Below are 23,457 nucleotides of genomic sequence, written 5' to 3'. Positions count from 1 at the left end.
AGATTTTAATGCAAATTTCTCCCAATGAACACATTTTTAATGCAGTTTTGACTAATGCACATATTTTTGCAAGTAATTTACCATAATAAAATGCATGATTGCATTTTTGTGTGGTATTTTCACTAATATATTCATTTCAACAAATATTTCCCCTATATATTTGTAATTATTCGTTGGAGACCTGCCTCACAAAATTCGGATAAGTATGAATTTTGAAGGATGGCTGTGTTTTTGTTCTCATTCTTTCAGAAAGTGCAAATGAATAGATTTTAATGTGGCTTTAAATGTGAATTTCTCTTCCATCCATAGCACCAGTGAATTAAGTTAGTTCACTTTAGAATGCAAACCAAACAAATTTCCCTACTCCATCCCTTCTTGTTAGTCATATTTGGGGTATCATGAACATTTCTGAATTTTTTTTGTTAATTTGTCACTAAAATTCTTCTTGAGCAGCACTAATAGAAGAATAGATGTTATTATTTGCTTTGCACATTTATGATTTTTTGTGTGATTGGTGATCATGTGAGCACTCTAATGAACAAACATTGTGCCACCAGCCTGAGTAAGTTTCACCTACTTCACCCCCAGTGAGTGGAGCATGTCATAAACCTAAAGTATTTAACGTCTCATGCTTACATCTCTTTTTTGTAATTTGATGGAAGATTGTGAAGATGCCTCATACTTTTTAAACATTTGCCCCGCATGTTATATACCTTCATCATTGCTTTTCAGACGTCTCAGACTGTTTCTACAAGAAAAGTGAGAGGAAACTTGGATCGCGGGATATGGGGGCTGTTGTCATTGTGCAGGCCTATAGTGGTGAAGAGACTCAGCTTCATTTAGAAGGTGTACAGTTCCGGCATGTAGGCCAAGCTTTCCAGAAGCATCTCAGTGCACTGACCATTGCTGGAAATGCCCATATGACTAGTGAGCAAAAATTATTATATTTTGTATCTTAGCAGCCTTTTAAAAAACAAACGGTTGTTGGCCTTAACTGAGTTCCATCATAAGTCTTGTTTCTGAGCACAATTCAAAGTGTTGGTTTTGACCTTTAAAGCCCTAAACGGTCTTGGCCCAGTATACCTGAAGGAGCGTCTCCACCTCCATCGTTCTGCTCAGACACTGAGGTCCAGCACCGAGGGCCTTCTCATTGCGATGAGCAAAGCTACAGGGAACCAGGCAGAGGGCCTTCTCGGTAGTGGCACCCACCCTGTGGAACGCCCTCCCATCAGATGTCAAAGAGATAAACAACTACCTGACATTTAGAAGACATCTTAAGGCAGCCTTGTTCTGGGAAGTTTTTAATGGGTGACATTTTAATGTATTTTTAATCTTTGTTGGAAGCGGCCCAGAGTGGCTGGGGAAACCCAGCCAGATGGGTGGGGTACAAATAATAAATTGTTGTTGTTGTTGTTATTATTATAAAGACATTGCTAAAAACTCAAAGCTAGGAGTGGAGGTTATTAGCTGTTCTTTCACGTTCAACTGAGTAGACCTTTATTTCAGTCAGACAATAACACCCAGAATTTTTTGGGAGGTATCACTTTTTCTGGACTAATAAAAGGAGATTTTTGGTAACCATTGGTCAGTCCAAAATGTCCTTTTCTGGGGTGATGTCACCATGATGCTTCAACAGGTGCTGGGTGGTCAACTTTAAATATCTTTGGATGAATCTGGTTATCTAGAAATATTTCAGTTGGCTTCCAGATCCTTGGGGGAACAAGACCAGAACACTTTCTTGGTTACCCTGTAGGATGACATTCAGAAGGCAGACAGGAATGAGGGATCAGGACCACAGCTTGTGGCTGAACTGCATTTAGATCCAGACTTTAACTTGGTAGGTATGCCAACTGCAGCATATCTTTTAGGGGAAATGTGATCAAGTTGTAGTTATCTATGCCCTGGTGGCATCCAGCTTAGATTACAGCCATGCTCTAAATGAGGAGTTGTCCATGAAGACTATGTGGAAACTTCATTTCATTTGGTATAAAGCTGAAAGGCTGCGGACTGTTACTTATAAGAAAGAATGTATGTTTTCAGTTTTTAGGGTTTCACTGGCATTTGATGTGTTCCCAGGCACAATTCAAACTGCTGGTCTTGTCCTAAAAAGCCCTAAATAGCTTAGAACCAAGAACCACCTGGTCCCATAGGGATCAGCCCAATTGTTATGATCTTATTTGGAGGACAGACTTTAAGAACTCACATGCTCAGAACCAAGGTTCTGAGTCTCCCTGGTGGTGTCATCTTTTTGTTGCACTCTAAGCTCAGGACCACTCAATGCTTGTTCTGATGGCCTTTATTTAGAAAATGTGTAGACTGGTTAAAATTTTAAATTTCTGAGCAATGTGCAATATAAAAAACAAAACAAAAAACATGATATAGAATTAATAAACACAAGACAGAATTAAGAGATACCTCATATGGCAAGATGCCAAATAACAGAAGAATCTAAGAATGTTTAGTTTACTGGGACTTACCCTCAAACCCTCAAGTAATGGGACGGGGGTGGCATTGTGGGTTAAACCACAGAGCCTAGGACTTGCTGATCAGAAGGTCGGCTGTTCGAATCCCCGCATCGGGGTGAGCTCCCGTTGCTCGGTCCCTGCTCCTGCCAACCTAGCAGTTAAAAAGCATGTCAAAAGTGCAAGTAGATAAATAGGTACTACTCCAGTGGGAAGGTAAATACGCTGCTCTGGTTTGCCAGAAGCGGCTTAGTCATGCTGGCCACATGACCCAGAAGCTGTATGCCGGCTCCCTCGGCCAATAAAGCGAGATGAGCGCCACAACCCCAGAGTCGGCCACGACTGGACCTAATGGTCAGGGGTCCCTTTACCTTTACCTTTTACCCTCAAGTAAGCATGCATAGGATAAAACCCCTTTTCTTTCCCTAGGTTTTAGTGGGGAACAGGCTTTTAGCTCCAGTTGCTTTTTTAATCCCTGTTTGCTTTGATTTGTTACGCTGCACTTTCAGTTATTTATTTATATATTATTTTAAAATATGATGCAAGCTGTCTTATGAAATATGATTGAAAGACAGGATAAAAATATTTTAAGCGAAAATAAATAGAAATGAAGATACAGCATGAAATTCTACTTCTATCTAATTCTACTGCTTTATATAATTCTTCTTCTTCTTCTAGATTCTTATTTTCGTAACTGTGCCATATTAGATTCTTTTGCTCGTGGAATTAGCCTGCATGGGGTGTCAGATTTCAGGGTGGAAAATAACATTTTTTACAACATTATGGGCCATGGAGTTAGAGTGGGTAAGTTATACAAAATAAATTTTTGTTATGAAATATTAGTAGAAATTTTCAAGAAGATTCATTTTCAACTATATTTTTTCTTTAAAAATTCCATACTTTTTACTTGACATCTCACTCCTTTCATTTTATTGCTTTGTTTCAGAAACTTTCAATTTCCTCTTAAGATGAAAAACAGACATTTTATATAAAACCAGAAAATGTCTGTTAAATAAAAGCAGCAAAACTATTTTAAGAATTGAAAAATTGAAGTATATATGGTGCCGATTTTTTGACCTACAGAACCTGATACAGTTCTATGGATTTTGTAATTCCTTCTACTTATTTGTCTCTTTGGTTTACAAGCACTTGAGGGAAATCTTTGCAATACAAGTCAAAATGCTGCAAACAAAATGGATTTAATTTTTATTACAGAACCGTAATCTAGTCTCCATCTAAACAAAATGAGGGATTCTCTGGACCATCTCCATCGTTTTTGTCCCCTAGCAGCCTTTTGCTGCTTTGCCCACAAGTTGTGTCCCATTTCTTAATCATGCCTTTGAAACTGTAAGCAAAGTGTCACTGATTTGCCATTTAGTTACTGAGCAGGAACCAACTAATGAACATCTCAAAGTATATATTCTGTGATCATTGCATGTCTTGCCTCTGTGGCAGCTTGTTAATGTGTTATCTTCGTTTGTTTTTAGGAGATTCACTGGATCAAAATAACCTATTAAGGCACAATACGATTATTGGGCTTTCTGGAACTGATGGGCTTTCCAGTGTTGAAACCTTGTCACCTGCTGGATTCTACATCCAGGCTCCTGGTGATTTGATAGAGGTGAGCTGTAAGGATGTCACAGAGCACCAAGATAAGTGACAGTGTTTTCACAAGGTTCCCCTCTTCCTTTAGATTCTGTTTGTTGTCAAACAGATAGCTCTGGGAAGTCCACAAGCACGGTGTGAAAGCAATAGCCCCTCTACCATTGTGGCACCCCAATAGCCATCATGACTAATAGCAATGGATAGACCAACCACTATAAAAGTTAAAGGTAAAGGGACCCCTGACCGTTAAGTCCAATCGTGGACAACTCTGGGGTTGCAGCGCTCATCTCGCTTTACAGGCTGAGGGAGCCGACGTTTGTCCGCAGACAGGTTTTCCGGGTCATGTGGCCAGCATGACTAAGCCGCTTCTGGCAAAGCCAGAGCAGCGCACGGAACCGCCGTTTACCTTCCTGACCAAGTGGTACCTATTTATCTACTTGCACTTTGATGTGCTTTCGAACTGCTAGGTTGGCAGGAACAGGGACCGAGCAATGGGAGCTCACCCCGTCGCAGGGATTCGAACCGCCGACCTTCCGATCAGCAAGCCCAGGAGGCTCAGTGGTTTAGACCACAGTGCCACCCATGTTATAAATTTGTCTAATTGTGCTATATGAAAAGGAGTACTTTCTTTTGTTGGATGACGGTGATTTGTACCCCGCTATTCCTCCCAGGAGTTTAAGGTGGCATGCATGTTTCTCCATCTCCATTTTATCTTCACAAGTCCTGAGAGGTAGGTTAGGGTGGGAGTGAGTGGCTGGCTCAAGATCACTCAGTGAATTTCAGGGCAAAACCAAAACCTGAGCTGGGTTCTCTCCAGTCCTAGTCTAACACACAAGGTGACTCCTGAGTTCTTGAGCTATGAGAGAGAGGTGGGGGAATCCCTCCTGCTTTCCCACACCATTCAAGCTGTTTCTTTCATGGTGGAGTGGTGATTATAGGGGATTAGGCCTGTTGCTCCGCCTGCTCCCCACACCACCAGCACTGGGAGCGCATATGAGTGATATATTCTCATTTGCGTGTCGAGGTCCCCAAGCCACCCCCCAAACAACTCACAACGCACACTTAATTTTTGTTTAAGGTTTTTTGGCATAATTTTGGCCACAACTTTATTTAAATGCAAAACCGTGAGTGGTTGTTTAGGCATTGGTTAAGACTATCTGTCCCCTCGCCTGGGGACAGAACTGACTTCCGGGCACCACCGAAAGCCAGTGTGGGAAAACAAGTCGGGGAAGAATTGGAGCTGAGTCACAGACCCTCAGTTCTCACCCGCCTGCTCCTCGAAGGCTTGCCGGCCCTAGTCCCATTCCAGGGATTGGACGAAAAGATGGCAAGCCCCAGAATTCCTTTAACGGAATTCCCTTTCCGCAGCAATCATGGAGGGGCAGGCCCAGCCTATCCTAACCCCTCCTCCACCAATTTATAACCAATGCCTAACCGCAACCTTACAAGTTGTGACGATTTGCTACGCAGTAGGCAACAACCAAATGGCCCAGCCAATCAGCCAGATGGACAAAATTCCTACCAAGCCCCTGCCCCAATGGCAGATGACCCCATGACAGGCATAGCAAGGTCAACGCAACAACCCCTTACTCAAGGGCGGGTGGGCGGGTGATCCGTTGCACGCAGCAAAGAGAAAGCTCCAGGCTGCGTGCAGAGTATTTAAACATTTTACCCCTCCCACCAAAATTGCAACATAACTTTTACCCCAGCAACCCAGTGAACCAATCACTGCCCCAGGCCATCTTTAGAGACCCTGCCTGGTAACAGAGGGGTGGCTCAGCAGACCCCACCGCAACACGTGCTCTCCATGAAGGAGAACACGCTTTATTAAATAACCATGGTTTTCCCTCCTGTTTTGGATTTTGGGAGAGGGAGGGGCAATTCACATAATTCTAATTACTAATGTAAATATTTTTATGCAAGTCAGCTGTTATGACGTGCATAAAAATGTTTATACAGTGGTACCTTGGGTTAAGAACTTAATTTGTTCTGGAGGTCCGTTCTTATCCTGAAACTGTTCTTAACCTGAAGCACCACTTTAGCTAATGGGGCCTCCTGCTGCTGCCGCGCCACCGGAGCACAGTTTCTGTTCTCATCCTGAAGCAAAGTTCTTAACCGGAGGTACTATTTCAGGGTTAGCGGAGTCTGTAACCTGAAGTGTCTGTAACCTGAAGCGTCTGTAACCCGAGGTACCACTGTATTGGTACTTAGGATGATGTCTCAGAATATGTGACTACATGCACAATCTAAGGCTTAATTCTCACAAACCACAGATGAAGTAGTTGAATTATGTTTGAAGCACTTTGCTTCAGCTTGTAGGCAGAGACACACATAACTAAGTGCTGCTGCATTCATAAAATTCCCCACATACAGAAAAATAGCTGTGAGTGTTCTAGCCTAGTCTTCTCTCTGCTTATGATAGTTATCTGTGGGTTGCCATGTTTTTTTCAAGGGAGCTTCTCTGCTTTTTGTGAGAATTAGGCTGTAACATGTGAGCCAGTTTACATGTGAGCTGTTTGATCCACTGCATTTTACTTTGTCAGATCACCAAGGAAGGTGTCCCCCACAATCATGCTAAGGAATGACTTGGCTGGATGATGGTGGATATTGAATAAAGAGTTTGCATTGATGCTGGCTTATTGTTTCAGGCTTCTTAAAATCTGCCATTAGGGAGAAGATAAGGAAGCAAGTAGAGAGACGAGTTTGGATTTAAATTCAGCATTAACAAAATATGTTCAATATCCACATGTGGTGTCTTAATTGCTTAAAAGGTCATATGGCTGTATTCAATTGCTATCAGATACTCATGGAAATAAACCACTTTCTCCCTGGCAATTTAGCTGCAGAGAGATCTATAGAATACAGTGCCCCAAATAATTTATTTCTGCAGAAAATTCCCTGCTTCGCCAAGACCGCTGCTGTCAAGCTACCAGCTGTCTGCATAAATATGCTGGACTCTCGCCCTCACAAATCATCTGTAGAATGCACTACTGGAGTCGTAGGTAAAATAGTCACTGAACTATAATGTGAGTTGACTACTGAAGCTCTGCATTAACTGTGCTGTGGGCAGTGTGGTCTGAAAAGCTGCGTTTCCAAAAAGGTGCCTAGGCTTGTGCTTCCGGCGCTATTCTTGTCTCTTTGCTTTGTGACCCTTGTGACAAATGTCAGACACCAGGACAGTGGGAAAATTGTATAGGTCACGAGAGTGGAAACGGGATACGGAGCCTCTCTCTTCTAGGTCACTGGCTCTTCTTTGATCTGGGTCACAAGAAATGAACAGTCATTACCTTCTTAAAGCTCTCTAGTGACCTCTGGGAAGTGAGTTGGTGGTCTGCCTTCCAATCCCTGTGGACAAATATCCACCTCACAAACACTTCCAGTGACACAAGCGGCCACCTTTTGGCCACTGCACATCTGGACCAAATTTCCACTATGATTTTATAGTGTTGAAGGTCTGGGCAGAAAATTCACTCTTTGCAACTTTGGTTAATTCCCTTTTAGATTCTCCTGACTCTAATTCTCTGTGTCCAGGGTTTTTTTTTTTAATAATGATTTTGTAGTGATAGTTTTCTTCAAAATGTATAAATTTGCAGAGAATTCCTTTAACTAGTGAGAAACCCACTAAATGGTAGGGTTTATTATTATTATTTATCATACTGATTTTAATAATGCCATCAATATGCCAGGCACTTTACAGAGGCAAGAAAGTAAAGAAGGCAGGTCCCTGTTCCAGGAACTGTAAGCTGCCCTGTGTTTTCCTGTGGAGGAGCTCCATTCGCGGTGGCAGACATGTGTTGGATCACACCCAGTCTTCTGTGTTTGATCTGGCCCAGCTAAGCATGCAGTCTTTGCCACTTTTCTCAGTGTCAGGAATGTTGGTTGCTGGGCATTCAACAAGTATGAAATCCTAGAATTGCAGGAAGGGGGAGAGCCATAATATTACCTATATACTTTAGAGAGAAAAATGTTTGTTTGTTTGTTGTTTGTTTGTTTTTAGTACCTGTAAGTCTTGTGAACATTGTGCATGTCTAGTGTTTTCAGCTGCCTGATCATTTATAAGGGATTTTAAAGAATTGGTGCATGTAATCAGCTGTTCTGCAGTTTTCCATTCATTTGCATAAATCATTTTCTTCCCTGGTATGATGGCACACGTATCATAATGGTCACAATACAGTTTAAAAAGTTGGCCCACTTATTTATTTACTTAGGTGCAATATTTAGGCAGGGACGCGGGTGGCGCTGTGGGTTAAACCACTGAGACTAGCACTTGCTGATCAGAAGGTCGGCGGTTCGAATCCCCGCGACGGGGTGAGCTCCCGTTGCTCGGTCCCTGCTCCTGCCAACCTAGCAGTTCGAAAGCACATCAAAGTGCAAGTAGAGAAATTGGTACCACTCCGACGGGAAGGTAAACGGCGTTTCCGTGCACTGCTCTGGTTCGCCAGAAGCGGCTTAGTCATGCTGGCCACATGACGCCAGCTTCCTCGGCCAATAAAGCGAGATGAGAGAGCAACCCCAGAATTGGCCATGACTGGGCCTAATGGTCAGGGGTCCCTTTACCTTTAATATTTAGGCCACTCCCCACCCCAACACCAGTCACATGAAACATTTAAAACACAATTTTTACAAATTACCAAGAGATAAAATAAAAAGAACCAGCAATAACTACCATTAATAAACAAAGCACAATAGCAATTGAAAAGGCAAGAAACCAGCAGCGTGATCACTAAGAGAATCATGTTTAGAAGTCATCCTCCCCACTTTGCCCCCCCCCCCAGGAGAAGCACTGGAAAGGCCTTCTAAACCTGCCTGCTCTTCTCCTTTCAGTTTGTACTGAATGGAAATGCCCCACCTTGAGCAACACACACCAGCTAATGGGTGGGGGTGAATTATCCTGGCATCCTCTGGCTCTTCCAACTCCACAGCTGCTTTTCTCTAGCAAATGAGCAATTGGAAGTCCATGTAAAACTCCCTGTTGGTTCTTTAAAGGCTCACACTTCCCTGCCCTAAACCTGATATGTGTAATGTCAGGTGTAATTTGTTTCCACAAATCAGCCTCACACACTAAATGAGGAGACTTGGCAGGCTAGAAGTTCCGCATCTCTGTCTTAGATGAGAGCCAGGCTTCCTCAACTTCGGCCCTCCAGATGTTTTTGGCCTACAACTCCCATGATCCCTAGCTAGCAGGACCAGTGCTTAGGGATGATGGAAACTGTAGTCTCAAAACATCTGGAGGGCTGAGTTTGAGGAAGCCTGGATGAGACCATGGCTGCACCAGCAAAACTGTTAGAGCTGCTTGAAAAGATGCAGGATATTTTAGCTGAATATGTCGTTTTTCTTAGCTTTGCTCTGATATTCATTTGAAAACAAGGAACAAACAGACAGTGGTTTGTTTTTGTTTTTCTCCCCTTTACTGTTGGACCTGCCATTATTCTGTCTACATGTGGTGCCACACAGAGGCTGTCTGCATGTTGGGAAACTCTTGACAAACCCTGTCGAGCACCCTAGAGAGGCCCCTCCAGCTCTCTGTCAGTTGATGGAGGCAGAGGAGGCTTGTGGCTGGAGGGAGCCCCATATCTGACTCCTTCTGAAGTAAAATTATGTCTCTCAGTTTTCATCCTGAGGTGACTGAATCTTTGGATTTCCAAACCAACTTGACATGGATGTTCATATAGGTCTGAAGATACAATGCCACAACTTTTTCCAGGATTCTGGGATCTTAACTGCATTGAGATGGATGTCCTATAACCATATTCTCCTCCTCAGGGTAACACAGTGTGTGCTGCTGGACATGGCTATTTTTTCCACCTTTCTCCTTCAGGACCATCAGAGGCTCCAGTTCTGTCCTTCAGTAAGAATCGAGCCTATTCTTGCACGAGGTATTTTTGCATTCAGTTTGATTGGATAATATTTCCCCCTCCTTCCTCTCTGTCATTCTCTCATGTGTGCAAGCATGTGCACACATGTGTGTGAGCACACACTCACTCTGCTGCATAAATGCTAATTGCAATAGCCAATAAGGGGGGGGGGGAGTGTTTAATGCTTTCTCTGATGTTTCACCAGCAGGATGAAAACATACTGATATGCTATGGTCCATTTCTCATAGACTGTAAATAGGGTTCATTTCAATTACAATTACATATATTCTTCTTTCCCAGTTCTAAACTATTGCCTAGTATTTTCATCTAGTAAACAGCTGTTGCATTTCATTGCAGAGATGTAGAATCTGCCTATCGGCTTCAGTATCTGGTACATTCCAAGTCAGTCTTACAGGGACGTGGGTGGCACTGTGGTCTAAACCACTGAGCCTCTTGGGCTTGCCGATCAGAAGGTCAGCAGTTCAAATCCCCACAACAGGGTGAGCTCCCGTTGCTCGGTCCCTGCTCCTGACAACCTGGCAGTTCAGAAGCACATCAGAGTGCAAGTAGATAAATAGGTACCGCTCCGGCGGGAAGGTAAACCGCGTTTCCATGCACTGCTCTGGCTTCGCCGGAAGCAGCTTAGTCATGCTGGCCACATGAGCCAGAAAAACTGTCTGTGGACAAATGCCGGCTCCCTCGGCCTGTAAAGCAAATGAGCGCCACAATCCCAGAGTCGTCTGTGACTGGACTTAACTTTCAGGGGTCCTTTACCTTACCTTTTTAAGTCAGTCTTAAGTGTGCTTTCTGGGAAAATTCATGTTTGAAATGTAGAACCCTGCATGTTCTAGTTCAATATGACCCCCACTTTATATTTACACACATTCACACACATAAACAAATAAGTATACAGCCATATATAGTGGTTCAGGCTTTTTGTATGGCTTATAAATTGATCGTTAGTAATTGTATTAGAAGTACTTGATCCATTCTGACAGTTAAATACATTTGTTTAATAATCTGCAAAAAAAGGAATGATCTCACAGATTTTTGAACAGGGTGTTTTTGTTTATGCCTGGTTTACTATTCAGTTTCCTGGTTACCCACTGCTTTTTCTATTTTCCTTGGTATGTGCTTAGTAATTACTATAATTTAATTCCTGTGGAGTCAGGTACCTCTACTGATGTTTCCATCCTCAAAGTACCTCAGTATAAAAATACCCGGCTCTGACTTTCAGTTTTCGTTATAGTGTGTGTTTTATAGCAACAGCTGATTCAGTAATATTTGCCTATGAATATATTCTGTGAACTGGAATCACATTTTCTTCTCAGTATAAAGAACATGTACATTTAGGAAGAAACTTGAATTCCAAAGTGAATTCACTTGTTTCAGTTCAGGCAGATCATGACTGATCAGATCATGAGACAAATTCAGAATCCATAGTCAAGCAGATTGTGTTCCTGGAAAATATATTTGTCTTTTAAACTTTCAAAAATTGGTATTCCAGCTGCCAAGAGCCTGCATTGGTTCCTTTCTTCAAATGCACATGTTTATATGCAAGTTTTCATTAAAAAGATTGCATAGCCATTTCCCATGATATAATGCATTTTAAAAAGTTATTTTCACTAATACTGTGCAATCATATCTTGTTCAGAAGTCACATTTTGGGGATGGTGGGTGCATACATCCGAAAAAGCGTATACTCCAACTGCCTCTGTATGAATACCTTCTGGAGCTGGCGCGCTGAGTGGATCTTACCCAACAAGCAAGGCAGAGAGCTGTTAAGCTCCCTTTTTTTGCTTATGGAGCAATTCCCTCCTGCTCAGTGTGTGGGTTCTGGGCTGCTGTTGTGAGATTTCACAGGGCTGTCCGAGTTCTTGTGAGATCTTGTGAGAGCACCTCAGAGCCCACTAAGCACGGTGGCCATCAAGCTCTTTGTGTGCTGAGAAAACAGGTGCAAAAAGAACATTTAAGCTTTCTGCCTTGTGTGCAGCCAGTTTGCACTATTTTAACTGGTGAGCTTTCAATTGCATAAGGTTTGAAATTGTGCAAGTTAATTACGCACAAGATGTAGTTGTACTGTATATGCATTTCTATGCCCCATCATATGCATTTTTGTACAGATTGCTTGGCATGAGGACCACATTGCACAATTCAGAGAACTTCAATTTTTGAAGGATGGTTGTGTTTCAGTTCACGTATTGGGAAGTGTGAGTCACAGTATGTAGATTTGTCTTTAAATGCAAACTGGGTTCTCTCCCATCCTTCCTATATCTACACATTTTCCCATCTCAATGTTTTGTTATAAAGCCATTATCGTTCATTTCAATTTAAACAGCTTTGGACTCCTAATATACCCAGAATATCATCCTCAAAGAGCAAGCACCACATTGCCTGTTACATTTGAAACCTTCACAGCCTGGCAATGTGAAGGTGGAGTTAAGGTAGGATAACCATAATATTTTGCTTCCCCACCACCAAGTCTTCTGAAACACTTTAGCAATGGGGTAGTTTACCTGATGCCCATGACATGTTTGGGGCAAGAACTTCATCATCCTTGAGACCTTGACCATTGAGCATGCTGGCTGGGGCTACTGGGAATCAGAGTTGCAACATATACCATAATATTCTTTGGCTCCAACTACTGTAACTTTGTTGTGCAATGATTTATCAATAATTTTCATTGTTTACATGCATAACAATAAATGATAATAAACTGAGGAGACCTAAGTCAAAATAGAACAAAAAACAAAGTTCAAATCCAGATATTTGTTGTTGTTTAGTCGTTTAGTCGTGTCCGACTCTTCGTGACCCCATGGACCAGAGCACGCCAGGCACTCCTGTCTTCCACTGCCTCCCGCAGTTTGGTCAAAGTCATGTTTGTAGCTTCGAGAACACTGTCCAACCATCTCGTCCTCTGTTGTCCCCTTCTCCTTGCACCCTCCATCTTTCCCAACACCAGGGTCTTTTCCAGGGAGTCTTCTCTTCTCATGAGGTGGCCAAAGTCTTGGAGCCTCAGCTTCAGGATCTGTCCTTCCAGTGAGCACTCAGGGCTCATTAAAAAAAAAACACAAAACAGATATACTTTCCCTTTTTATGGTAACTATTGGGGGCATGTATTTTATGTCTCTGCTATTGCAGTCTTGATCCTGTGTGGACGTACCGAAAATCCAGTCTTCTGGTTTGTTTCTCATTGTTAATCAAGCAGATGAGGAATAAGATAAAAGGGGAGGAAGGCAGGGTGGATAAATTACTGTGTCAGCTGGGTAAGGGCTCAAGATTGCTGTGTCACGCCTGTTGCTATTTTGGGACAATACAATAGTAGCCAAAGCCCTGTAGAAGCTACCTGTAGAAGCATGGCATTCCTTCATACTCATTTCACATACCTTGGTGGTATTTATTATGGCTCAGAGATGGAACATCATCATCATAGCTAGGTGGCAGTGCCATTTAATCCCTCCACCAGGGCTATTGACTTTATGATGATGTCGCTGGTCCCCAGGAATTTAAAAATTAAACAAATTGAGCCATATGGAAGTTAAGTATAATGCTAATTTTACCATTTAAATAATAATTTACGAATTATGTTAACCCAATGGGTGTATCTTTGTGTCTCATTTTGTAAATACGAAAACTTTGTGATTTAACTATTTCACAATTAAAATAAATAAAAACTGGAAAAAATAATCATAGTTAAGTGTCCCTTGTAGCATAAATTGTGGAATGTCAACCAGTAATTCAATCATGCCACGTGATAAAGTGTGGCCAGACTGAAAAAACACCATTGTAACTAATGGTTAGGTGATTGGTAAATTCATAATTTTTGTTAAGGCCTGAGAGGTCACTGTCTTCTCGCAGTGTCTTATGGAGCACAGACAACTATTCGTTTACCTTATCTGTTGATTTCCTTTGTAATAATGTATTAATGTTTACAATATTTATTATTAACAGATTATTAGCAGTAGCAACCTACAGCTTTGGAGCTTCCACATCTCTTCTTGCAAATATTTTGGAATTGACATTGTGGAAAGTCTTGGAAACACCTCTGTTGCCAGTAGTTTACTACTTGGTCACTTGCATGAGAAGGTAAGAACTCAAGTTGTCCTCCACTTTCAGAGGCTATCAAAGAAACAAACTTAAAGAGCTAAAAGGGCAATAAAGTTAGAAAAAACAGCTTTTGGGGGAATATTGAGGTCTTTTTTCAGCACTGTTGTCAGACTTTATAGTCATATCTAGATGTCAAGCTAAATCATAGTTTAGTGTGATGTGAATGAGCTGTAATGAGACTTACAGTAGGTTCTTGCACTGCCCTCTCCATGGTTGCTAGTTGACTTATGGCTAAGTTTAATGGCGCTTTACCCTCTAATAAATGTGTATAGGATTGTAGCCTTATTCTTTCATGGGAGTAAGTGGGATTTACTTTTGAGTAGACATGTATAGGTTTATGAAGTTATGCATGGTGTACTTTGTATGTTCAATGTATGCCAGTGACAATTGCAGAACTAATAAGGAAAGACCCGACTAGAGAAGACATTTCCTCTCTCATCCAGAGTCTGTCTGAGTTTTATGTTTGGTTCTAATTTTTCCTTCATTGCTTTGGCAATATTTTTAATCTCTTTGTCTCAATTCTCTAATCTGTAAAACAGAAAATAATTCCCTGTGGCATAGTGAGGGCTTATCCATTCATCTTTATCCGCTGCTTTGAAGCTGAGGAAAACTATGTATCTGTTGTTAACTATTTATTGTATTGTATTGAAATCCCTCTCCACAAGTATACCAAACCAAAAGCCACTTGGATTCCTATTAAACTCTGAGTAACAACAGTTAAGGGTGTGCAGGGTATTTGTGTCTCAAACAGAATGTATTTGGAAGTTGCTGTAAAAGGTTAGCCAAAGTTGCACAAATACAGTTGGCTAGCGAGCAAGAATCCCTTTTTATTCATAGCCAGTATTTCAGGAACTGAATTATGTCAGTATAAAAAATATGAGGGATGTTGTTGTTGTTTTGCATACGTGTTTGTCCAGAGCATATGCTCTATCCCGGGGCCCAACCCAGAGAAGGTGCCCCACCAACTGAGAGGAGAGGTGGCTTGCAGAGAGTGGAGGAGAGAGACTGTAGAAGGAAGGAGGACCCTATGCTTTTGCAAGCTGCCTGGACAGCGGTGACTAGCAAAGGGATGCTGTAGTGGCTTGCACCAGTTATGGTTCTCTGCTTGAAAGGTCCCCAAGAACTAATAGCTTTTGCCAGCCACACCATTCCCAGAAGTAGAACCCAAAGTTCAATGTCAGGAGAGGGGCTCCTTCAAGTACCTGGGTTTGTTTCATTTCCATAAGCTGTGTGTAAGGGTGTGTGCAGGTGTGTGTGTAAGCCCAGGGAGCATTAGGAGTGTGAGATGGTGGAGAAACAATATTCCTTGTGAAAGTGAGGAAAACAGAGGCAAAGAAGCTCAGGAGCCAGGAGAGATTAGAATGGTAGAGTGGGGTGAGCAACAAGAAGACACATGGAAATCTTTGGTAGGTGGTTTCCAGTACATCTAAGATACGGCCTTTTGGTTTTGTTTTACTGTCGCTGGATATAGAGCACTTGAGTGCCCCCCACCCCATACTTGTTAAGAGATTTAAAGCACTCAGCTATGCTTTGTTCCTCACAGCACCCTGGGGGTGTGATTATCTTCGATTATCTCACGATAAAGAGTTGTCTTGTCATAATTTACATATTAATTTATGTAATTCTATCCTTTAATAATGATGTCTCTTTAACATCAATTAAAACTTTATGACATTAATTTAACAAGAAGGCTAAACCTTCCACTCAGCCAGCCCTTTTATTTTTAAAATATGCCTTTAAACCAGCTGTTACTTCTGTCCTTTTGTACTTCTGCTCTTTACACAGCAAGTTAATTTGTGGGGGGAGGGCAGATGACTTCCATCAAGGCCAAAGAACAATGTTGCCTACAGTTGGAACTTAAAATTACCATTGCATGTGTAGTTCTGTTTAATAGCTGTTAGCAACTCAGAAAGTGCATAGCTCCTCCTGTCTATAGGTATGACTTGTGAAAGATACAACTTTCAATTCTTGCACAACTTACGTTTTCACAAGGGCCTAAAGGCAGGAAGAGCATGGAGAGCTTAATAGTGAAGGACACAGAATTTGAGATGGATACTGAACCAAGTGGGAAGCCAGTGGTGGAAGCTGAGAATGGGTGTGACATAGTATGAGCTACGGGAGAAATCAATGATTTCGGTGAAGATTTGCATAGAAGTGAGAGAACTGAGGCGTGAGAGAAGAAGACAGAAAGCAGAGAACACAGGATCAAACATAGGATAATTGAGATAGGACCTGGGAGAGAAACCTGAAAATCTGGGAGCCTTTCTGGACATGCTATATCACTGTGTCTAGTTCTGGGCACCACAATTTAAGAAGGTAGAAGGTGTGCAGAGAAGGGCGACGAAGATGATCAAGGGTCTGGAAACCAAGCCTTATGAGGAGTGGTTGAAGGAGCTGGGTATATTTAGCCTGGAAAAGAGGAGAGTGAGAGGAGATATGTTAGCCATCTTTAAATATCTCAAGGGCTGTCACATGGAAGATGGAGCAAGCTCATTTTCTCCTGCTCTGGAGGGGAGGATTCAAACCAGTGGCTTCAAGTTACAAGGAAGGAGAGTCCAACTAAACATCAAGAGAACTTTCTGGCAGTAAGAGCTGTTTGACAGTAAGAGCTGTGAAACAGACTCCCATGAGAGGTGGTGGACTCTCGTTCCTTGGAGGTTTTTAAGCAGAGGTCATGGATGCTTTAGCTGAGATTTCTGCATTGGACTAGATGACCCTTGAGTCCCATCCATCTCTACAATTCTATGTTCCTATGAAATGAATAAAAGAAACCGCTGGAGCTATATCACAATATAGTCTCTTTCTATATTATTGTTGCAGGATGGAACTTGTATGCAGGCAGGACTGAAAACTCCCAAAAGGCATGAACTATTGATTTCAAATACAACCTTTATGAATTTTGACATTCTCAATTGCACTGCAATCGCCACCTGTTCTGGTTGTTACCGAGGTCAAGGTAAGATAGGCTTTCTGTGCAAAAATAAAAATAAAAACAAAAATGTGGTGGTGGATTTAAATGTGGTCTGTTCTGTGCCTGTGAACTGGCTTCCTTGCAGGGTCAAATAAGTGACCACAGCACGCAGGGAATTCATGCTGGTGGCAGCGGAGGCTTCCCTGCCATTGCAAATAGCAGCCTTGGAGGGGAGAGGATTCAACTCTCTCTCCCCCCCCCCCCAAATCCCCTGTGTTTCTGATCCTGCATGAGCTCAATTGAATTGGCTTCATGCAATCAAGGTCGTGTCCAGTTTGATCCAAATGCAACTTCATAAAATAGGCAGAAAACATGGGGCAACAGAATAATGAGAGAAGGGACATGGAGTTGTACTATCTACAAACTGTACTATCTACAGACTGACAGCCTGCACAAAGTCCTATTTAATGTTTGTTTATTTTACCCTAAAGAGGTACTATCTTCTGTGCCCCACCTCAAATAAGACCTCAGCATTTGATGAACGGGGCATAAGCAGTGTCCTGAGATCATGCCCATAATCCGGCTTTATATTTTATGGGCTGTTCTGGGGGGAGGGCTCTCTCAAACCCCTCCCAAGCCAATTTGGGGGGCATGGGGGATGGAGAGAGGAGAAAGCCCCATTGCATAAGCAGAAGTCCTTGTGCATGCCGGCCATCCATGGACAGGGTTCATTGGGCAAATCCCACTCTTAGTTTTGAGTAGGCACACAATGTCAATTTCATTGGGAATGCCATGCTCCAAATACATTTATCTCTAGTTACCAGCAGTGGATATGTCATAGATTTTCAGTATGAAGTAATACATGCCTTTAGGTTATTAATAAACAAGTAAGCAATGATATATAACTGTATTCTTTCAATATCCCAAAATAATTCTGACCCCTCCCTGACTGAATCAGATTTTGTAGCTTGTTCATCAGTTATTAGCAACAAGACCATATTTCTCTCTCCCTGTCCCTACTTTACAGGCGGATTTGCTGTGAGGTCTGAACAAGTGCTACTTCTAAATGCCCCAAATTGGATATCGTTCCCATTTCCTCATTGTACGATTCTTAAAGATCTAGATGGCACAATCACAGGGCAAAGGGGGAGCTTTCTCCTCCCTTCTGAGGATACGCTTCCAGATTCCTGCTTGCCGAGTGTCAATGCCAGTCAAGGTGCCAGTGGCAGTCTTTGCCATGGAAATGTTACTTTCCACCGTATGTCTATTGGCCTGTAAGTATCATTCTTTTCTCAAGTTCTTCATATAGCATGGGAGCTCTCAGATGGGAGATTGGGGAAAGATGTGGACTGCTCTATAGAGTACATGCCACATTGAGGAATGTATGCACATACACAAAGAACATCTCTTTCCCAAGACTGACATCCCCTGGAATGCCCAATTATGCGTTTACATGATTCCCATATGCGAACAAGTGCATCCTTGTTTAAGGGTTGCAAAAAGTGGTGTGGCTGGAGATAGAACTTTTTGCATGCAGGGCAGACGTTCTGCTGCCAAGCTCCAGCAAGCACTGCCTCAGACCTAGCTGAGCCTTACGCAAAGTGAGAGTGAAGATGGAGCTACTAACTCTTGCTGGGCCCAAAACAGACATGGGCCTTGGCAAATGTCTCTGAAAACTGCTGGCAGCAGTCACATGCAGCAGGATCCAGTTTGGATTTGTATGTGCAAAACAGGTGTTCTCTGTGTAAAGTGCTCCTGGTGTATGTGCTCAGTGGAGGTGGGTGGAGGGCTAAAATTGTTGGGATGCGCCCAAGGGAATGGGGGCAATTGGCAGGCCCCCAGCTGGCTCCAGCCCACTGGCCGGTTGTCGATCGAACTCCAGTCCTTGGTTCTGCATCAAAACTGTGACTCAGAGATTCAGAAGCCTTTCAGAAGTTGAGCACGCAAGCCAGCAGAGATAACAAACTCTTCACGACGGAAGGGCATACAGAGGCATATGTAAAGCATATTTACAAGCAGTTTATTCAGCATAGATCAGGACAAAGAAAACATGTCTGCTCTCCCTCATGTCCAAGCAAGAAACAGCATAAAGCAAAAGCTTTACACAAATGGAAGTTCCCAGCAAGCTGTGCTGGAATGTAAACAGACATGTGACATACAACAGCTCCACACATCTGTTTAGGTGGAATGGAACATCAATAGCCTAACAAAAATATCAGGTTAACTTGGTGAAACAATTGTTTTCAGTATTGAGGTTCATATTATCAGCACTATTTTAAGACAGCCTTTTAATTCTTGCTTCATTTTCTAGAGATGTATGATTACAGTAGAATATTTTACAAACCAAACCAAACCAAACCAAACCAAAAGCATTTAGAGCCAAGCGGTGTGTTTTTTCCTTAATACAAAGAGAGACTCAGAGAGAGACACCCTTAGGATAAGTAAGCTAATGGTAAACATAAACAGGAGACTTAATATTTATTCTACTCAGAGTTGCTGAATGGTTTAGCAAATCCTTTGTGGGCCGTTTATGCTCAACAGTTCTGCACACTACACTTGAGCTAAATTACATAACAGTTTATACAACCATGATGGCAAATTGTAACCAAGGCTGTCAAGGTCCATGCGAGATTTTTGCAGCATGCTGCTTCTTAACTGAAACTTACATGGATGTAAAAAATTGGTGTTGTCAATAAGTCATAAGTTGGTTTTGTTCTTAACAATTTTTGAAAGGTTCCTGGCAGTTTGAGGCAGGGGTTAACTTCATCTTATGGCTGTTGCCTTTTCCTGGTTTCCTTTGCATAAAGACAAGATCAGTTCCTAGAGAGATTCCCTCCTCCCTTGGTAATGAAAACTCTCTCCTCTTAATGATCCATGCAGACTCCCTCAGCTCCTCTGAATTACAAATACTCGTGCCCTACTCTGCTCCATTAACATTAAAGAGAGGTAGATTGGTGGCTATTTAGGGCACAGTGAAAATCACTGGCTATTTAGGGCAAATTAAAATGGTGCTAATTATGGTTGCATGAATGCTCAATTATGTGGGCAATATAGTACCGGTAGTTCTATTTTGGTGCTAGTTTGACAGTGTATAAAAACAGAATCATTGTTTGGAAAGAGACTCTGATATCCATTTCCAGTTCACGGTTAACCTGCATGTTTTAAAGGGAGGGAGCGTATTGTTGTCTTTTCAAGGATTAAACCAAGAGATTTATTTGGAGGCACCAAACAAGGGAGGCTGAACTGACTACATTTCTTTCTTTTCTATGTTGCTGAGGATACTCAGAGATGGACAAGAATTATACTGCAAATAATACTGTCAAATACTCATAGTTTTGGGCAGTGAAACCACAGAAGTCTATTGACACTGAGCCTCGATTTTGGCTCCTTGTTTATCAGAAACACTGTCTAGAGCAGCCTTTCTCAACCTGTGGGTCCCCAGATGTTGTTGAACTACAACTCCCATCACCCCTAGCTAGCAAGGCCAGAGCTCAAGGATGATGGGAATTGTAGTCCAACAACATCTGGGGACCCACAGGTTGAGAACCACTGGTCTACAGCATGAGCCATGTGAGAAGCTCCTTGCAATAGCAAGGAACTAGTAGTTCACAGAAGAGAGACTTGTCTAAAAGGGAGGTAGGCTAGAGAACCAGTTCAGTACATCGGAAGTGTGCTCTCTGAAATATATGATGCAAAAATTGCACAGAATACAAATTCTGGGAAATGGGAAGACCTACACTGGCTCCCAGTACGTTTCTGAGCACAATTCAAAGTGTTGGTGCTGACCTTGAAAGCCCTCAAGGCCTCGGCCCAGTATACCTGAAGGAGCGTCTCCACCTCCATTGTTCTGCCCGGACACTGAGGTCCAGCGCCGAGGGCCTTCTGGCGGTTCCCTCACTACAAGAAGCCAAGTTACAGGGAACCAGGCAGAGGGCCTTCTCGGTAGTGGCACCCGCCCTGTGGAACGCCCTCGCACCAGATGTCAAAGAGAAAAATAACTACCAAACTTTTAGAAGACATCTGAAGGCAGCCTTGTTTAGGGAAGCTTTTAGGTATTTTAGTGTTTTGTTGGAAGCTGCCCAGAGTGGCTGGGGAAACCCAGCCAGATGGGTGGGGTATAAATTATTATTATTATTATTATTATTATTATTATTATTATTATTATTATTATATTTTTCCGTCTATAAGACGCCCCCATGTATAAGACGCCCCCTATTTTGGTGGCAACAACCAATCGCCAGTCCACCCTCGGCACTATCCGTGTATAAGACGCCCCCTAATTTTTGACATTATTTTTAAGGGAAAAAACCTAGTCTTATACACAGAAAAATACGGTATCTCTGTTTTATGCCATCTGAGCTGTCATTAGCCTAAGCCTCTGAAAGTCAATGGCAAACTAATAAGCACTCTAAAATAACAGTAGCTATTAGACAATGAAACGTGACTATTCTTAATTGTTTTTCAGAAAGGCCCCGATCTGTCCTTATAATTTAAAAGTGACTGATAGTCGCAATAAGACAACCATGGTCAGTTATGTCTCTGACACTCTGTCAAATGCAAATGGCTGGATGGTTCTTCTTTTGGATCAGGAGACTTATAGTCTGTCATTCGACAACCCTCTGCTGAGTGAAAACCTGCAGGTAACAATTCTCTCCCCTTCATAAATCATATTGGTACATTTGTTAGGGGTGCACACAGCTCACAAGATTGGGTTTGCACTAAAATTGTAGAAATGAGAATGTCCCTAGGTAGGAATCCTGCCAAATTACAGACAAATAGATTCAGGGTCTTTTCTTTTCTAAGCACCATTAAAGTTTATTTTGGGCTGAGCTAAACAAAAAGGTATTTACTTCCTGGGTAAAAATCATTCCCTCTTATTGGAAGTTGGAGCTCCTTCACTATTGACAAGTCTATCTCCACCTCTCCATTTTGGTGTCTTAGACTAATAGAATTGTAGATTTGGAAAGGACTCCAATGGCCATTGAGTGTAACCCCCTGCAATGCAGGATTCACAACTAAAGAATTCCTGACAGATGGCCATCCAACATCTGGTTAAAAGCAGGTAGTCCGTCCTTAAGCAAAAGCGTCCTTAAGCTCCCTTCTGTATCAGGGAGAAGAGTTGGTGGAAGAAGATTGGAGGAAATTTAAAATTTATTTACAGAAACATTGTAAAATTTTTGAATGCTGATGACATTGAAATGAAATGAAGGGGTTCTAGTAATAAGGTAAAATAAGAATATGTAAGAATGGATTGATATTAGATGAAAATTTGAAGTTATAATATGTGAAGGAAAATAATTAAGGATAAACCAACAGGATATGAATTTGCTGAATCAATTTTTAAATGGAATACGAAAAAGGGAGGTGTGAGGAAGTCAGGAAAATAAGTTAATGAAAAGTGAGAAAGTAAAAAGAAGGATTTTTATTTCTTTTTTTATTTTTTCTATGTTAAATGTTTGCTTGTTTTTGTATCTTTGTATTTCTGTGTTTTTGTATTTTTCTTGTGTTTTTCTTATAACTTGTTTATTGTTAAAATTTAATAAAATATCATTTTTTTTTAAAAAAAAGCTCCCTTCTGTAAAGTACAGTGGTACATCCAGTTGCGAACGGGATCCGTTCCGGAGCTTTGGCCGCATCCCAAGGAATTCGCAACCGGAGGTACAAGTTCTGCACATGCGTGCAGTGCGTAGAGTGCTTGTGCACTTGTGCGTGTGGCGAAACCCAAAAAAACCCTGCCGCATTTGCATCCTGAAATATACACAACCAGAGGAGTGCATATCTAGAGGTACCACTGTACTAGGATTGGAGTAGCTGCAAAAAAGCATGGTGGGGCTAAGTTGGTCATGTGACCTCTGTGCCCCTCTCTCCTTCCATTCTGGTTTGCTGCAGTCTCATAGCCAGACAGAGGTCAAGGGTCAAGGGAGTGGCACAGTCCCGCCTTACTGTCCACTGCTGGATTGGAGAGCATTGATGAAACCATTCCCTTTGATGGAAACATAGACCTGTCAGTCACCACGGAGCTTTCCCTCTGCACGTTCATAGAATCATAGAGTTAGAAGAGACCACAAGGGCCATCGAGTCCAACCCCCTGCCAAGCAGGAAACGTTCTCTCCATTCTGCTGTTTTCTCCATCATCTTGCCCTCATGTTAGGTTGTTAAGCTAAAATTAGAGGCATTGCTTTCACTTTTAGCAGACATTTGCTTTGATGTCTGGAATGTGAAGGTACCAAGAAAAAAGCACACCAAGAACTCAGGCCAAGGTAAGTTTCAATAGTGGGAATGGTCCCTGCTCACAAGTCAATAGTCAATAGTAACAAGGACTAATCCATCCAATAGTATGTATTCTGGCAAGGATTACAACTCAGATAGATATTACAAACTCTAACAGAGATTTCAAACTCAAACTCATAAAGATATGTATAACACAATAATTTGTTATAGAATTAGGGATAAGAGTTTATGAGTAGAGATAAGTTTATGTTAGTCCATAGTCAGATTCGACGTGGAGGTCTTAGTT

At 42.0% G+C, this 23,457-nt stretch overlaps 1 protein-coding gene across 3 annotated transcripts in view; it reads left to right on the top strand.

Moving 5' to 3' along the window:
* PKHD1 (PKHD1 ciliary IPT domain containing fibrocystin/polyductin) overlaps positions 1 to 23,457 on the top strand; it is a 250,395-nt gene that overhangs the window by 120,015 nt on the left and 106,923 nt on the right. For all 3 annotated transcript variants that reach the window (XM_081855438.1, XM_081855439.1, XM_081855440.1), the window contains 9 exons: positions 733 to 927; positions 3,141 to 3,266; positions 3,950 to 4,083; positions 9,831 to 9,943; positions 12,261 to 12,366; positions 13,874 to 14,008; positions 16,850 to 16,985; positions 17,968 to 18,214; positions 21,406 to 21,580. In XM_081855438.1, coding sequence (XP_081711564.1) covers positions 733 to 927; positions 3,141 to 3,266; positions 3,950 to 4,083; positions 9,831 to 9,943; positions 12,261 to 12,366; positions 13,874 to 14,008; positions 16,850 to 16,985; positions 17,968 to 18,214; positions 21,406 to 21,580 — 1,367 coding nt within the window. The remainder of the gene's footprint in view (positions 1 to 732; positions 928 to 3,140; positions 3,267 to 3,949; positions 4,084 to 9,830; positions 9,944 to 12,260; positions 12,367 to 13,873; positions 14,009 to 16,849; positions 16,986 to 17,967; positions 18,215 to 21,405; positions 21,581 to 23,457) is intronic.

Source organism: Podarcis erhardii, assembly GCF_964252035.2.
Source record: "Podarcis erhardii genome assembly, chromosome: 3".
Taxonomy (NCBI): domain Eukaryota; kingdom Metazoa; phylum Chordata; class Lepidosauria; order Squamata; family Lacertidae; genus Podarcis; species Podarcis erhardii.
This window is presented reverse-complemented; position numbering and strand designations above follow the sequence as displayed.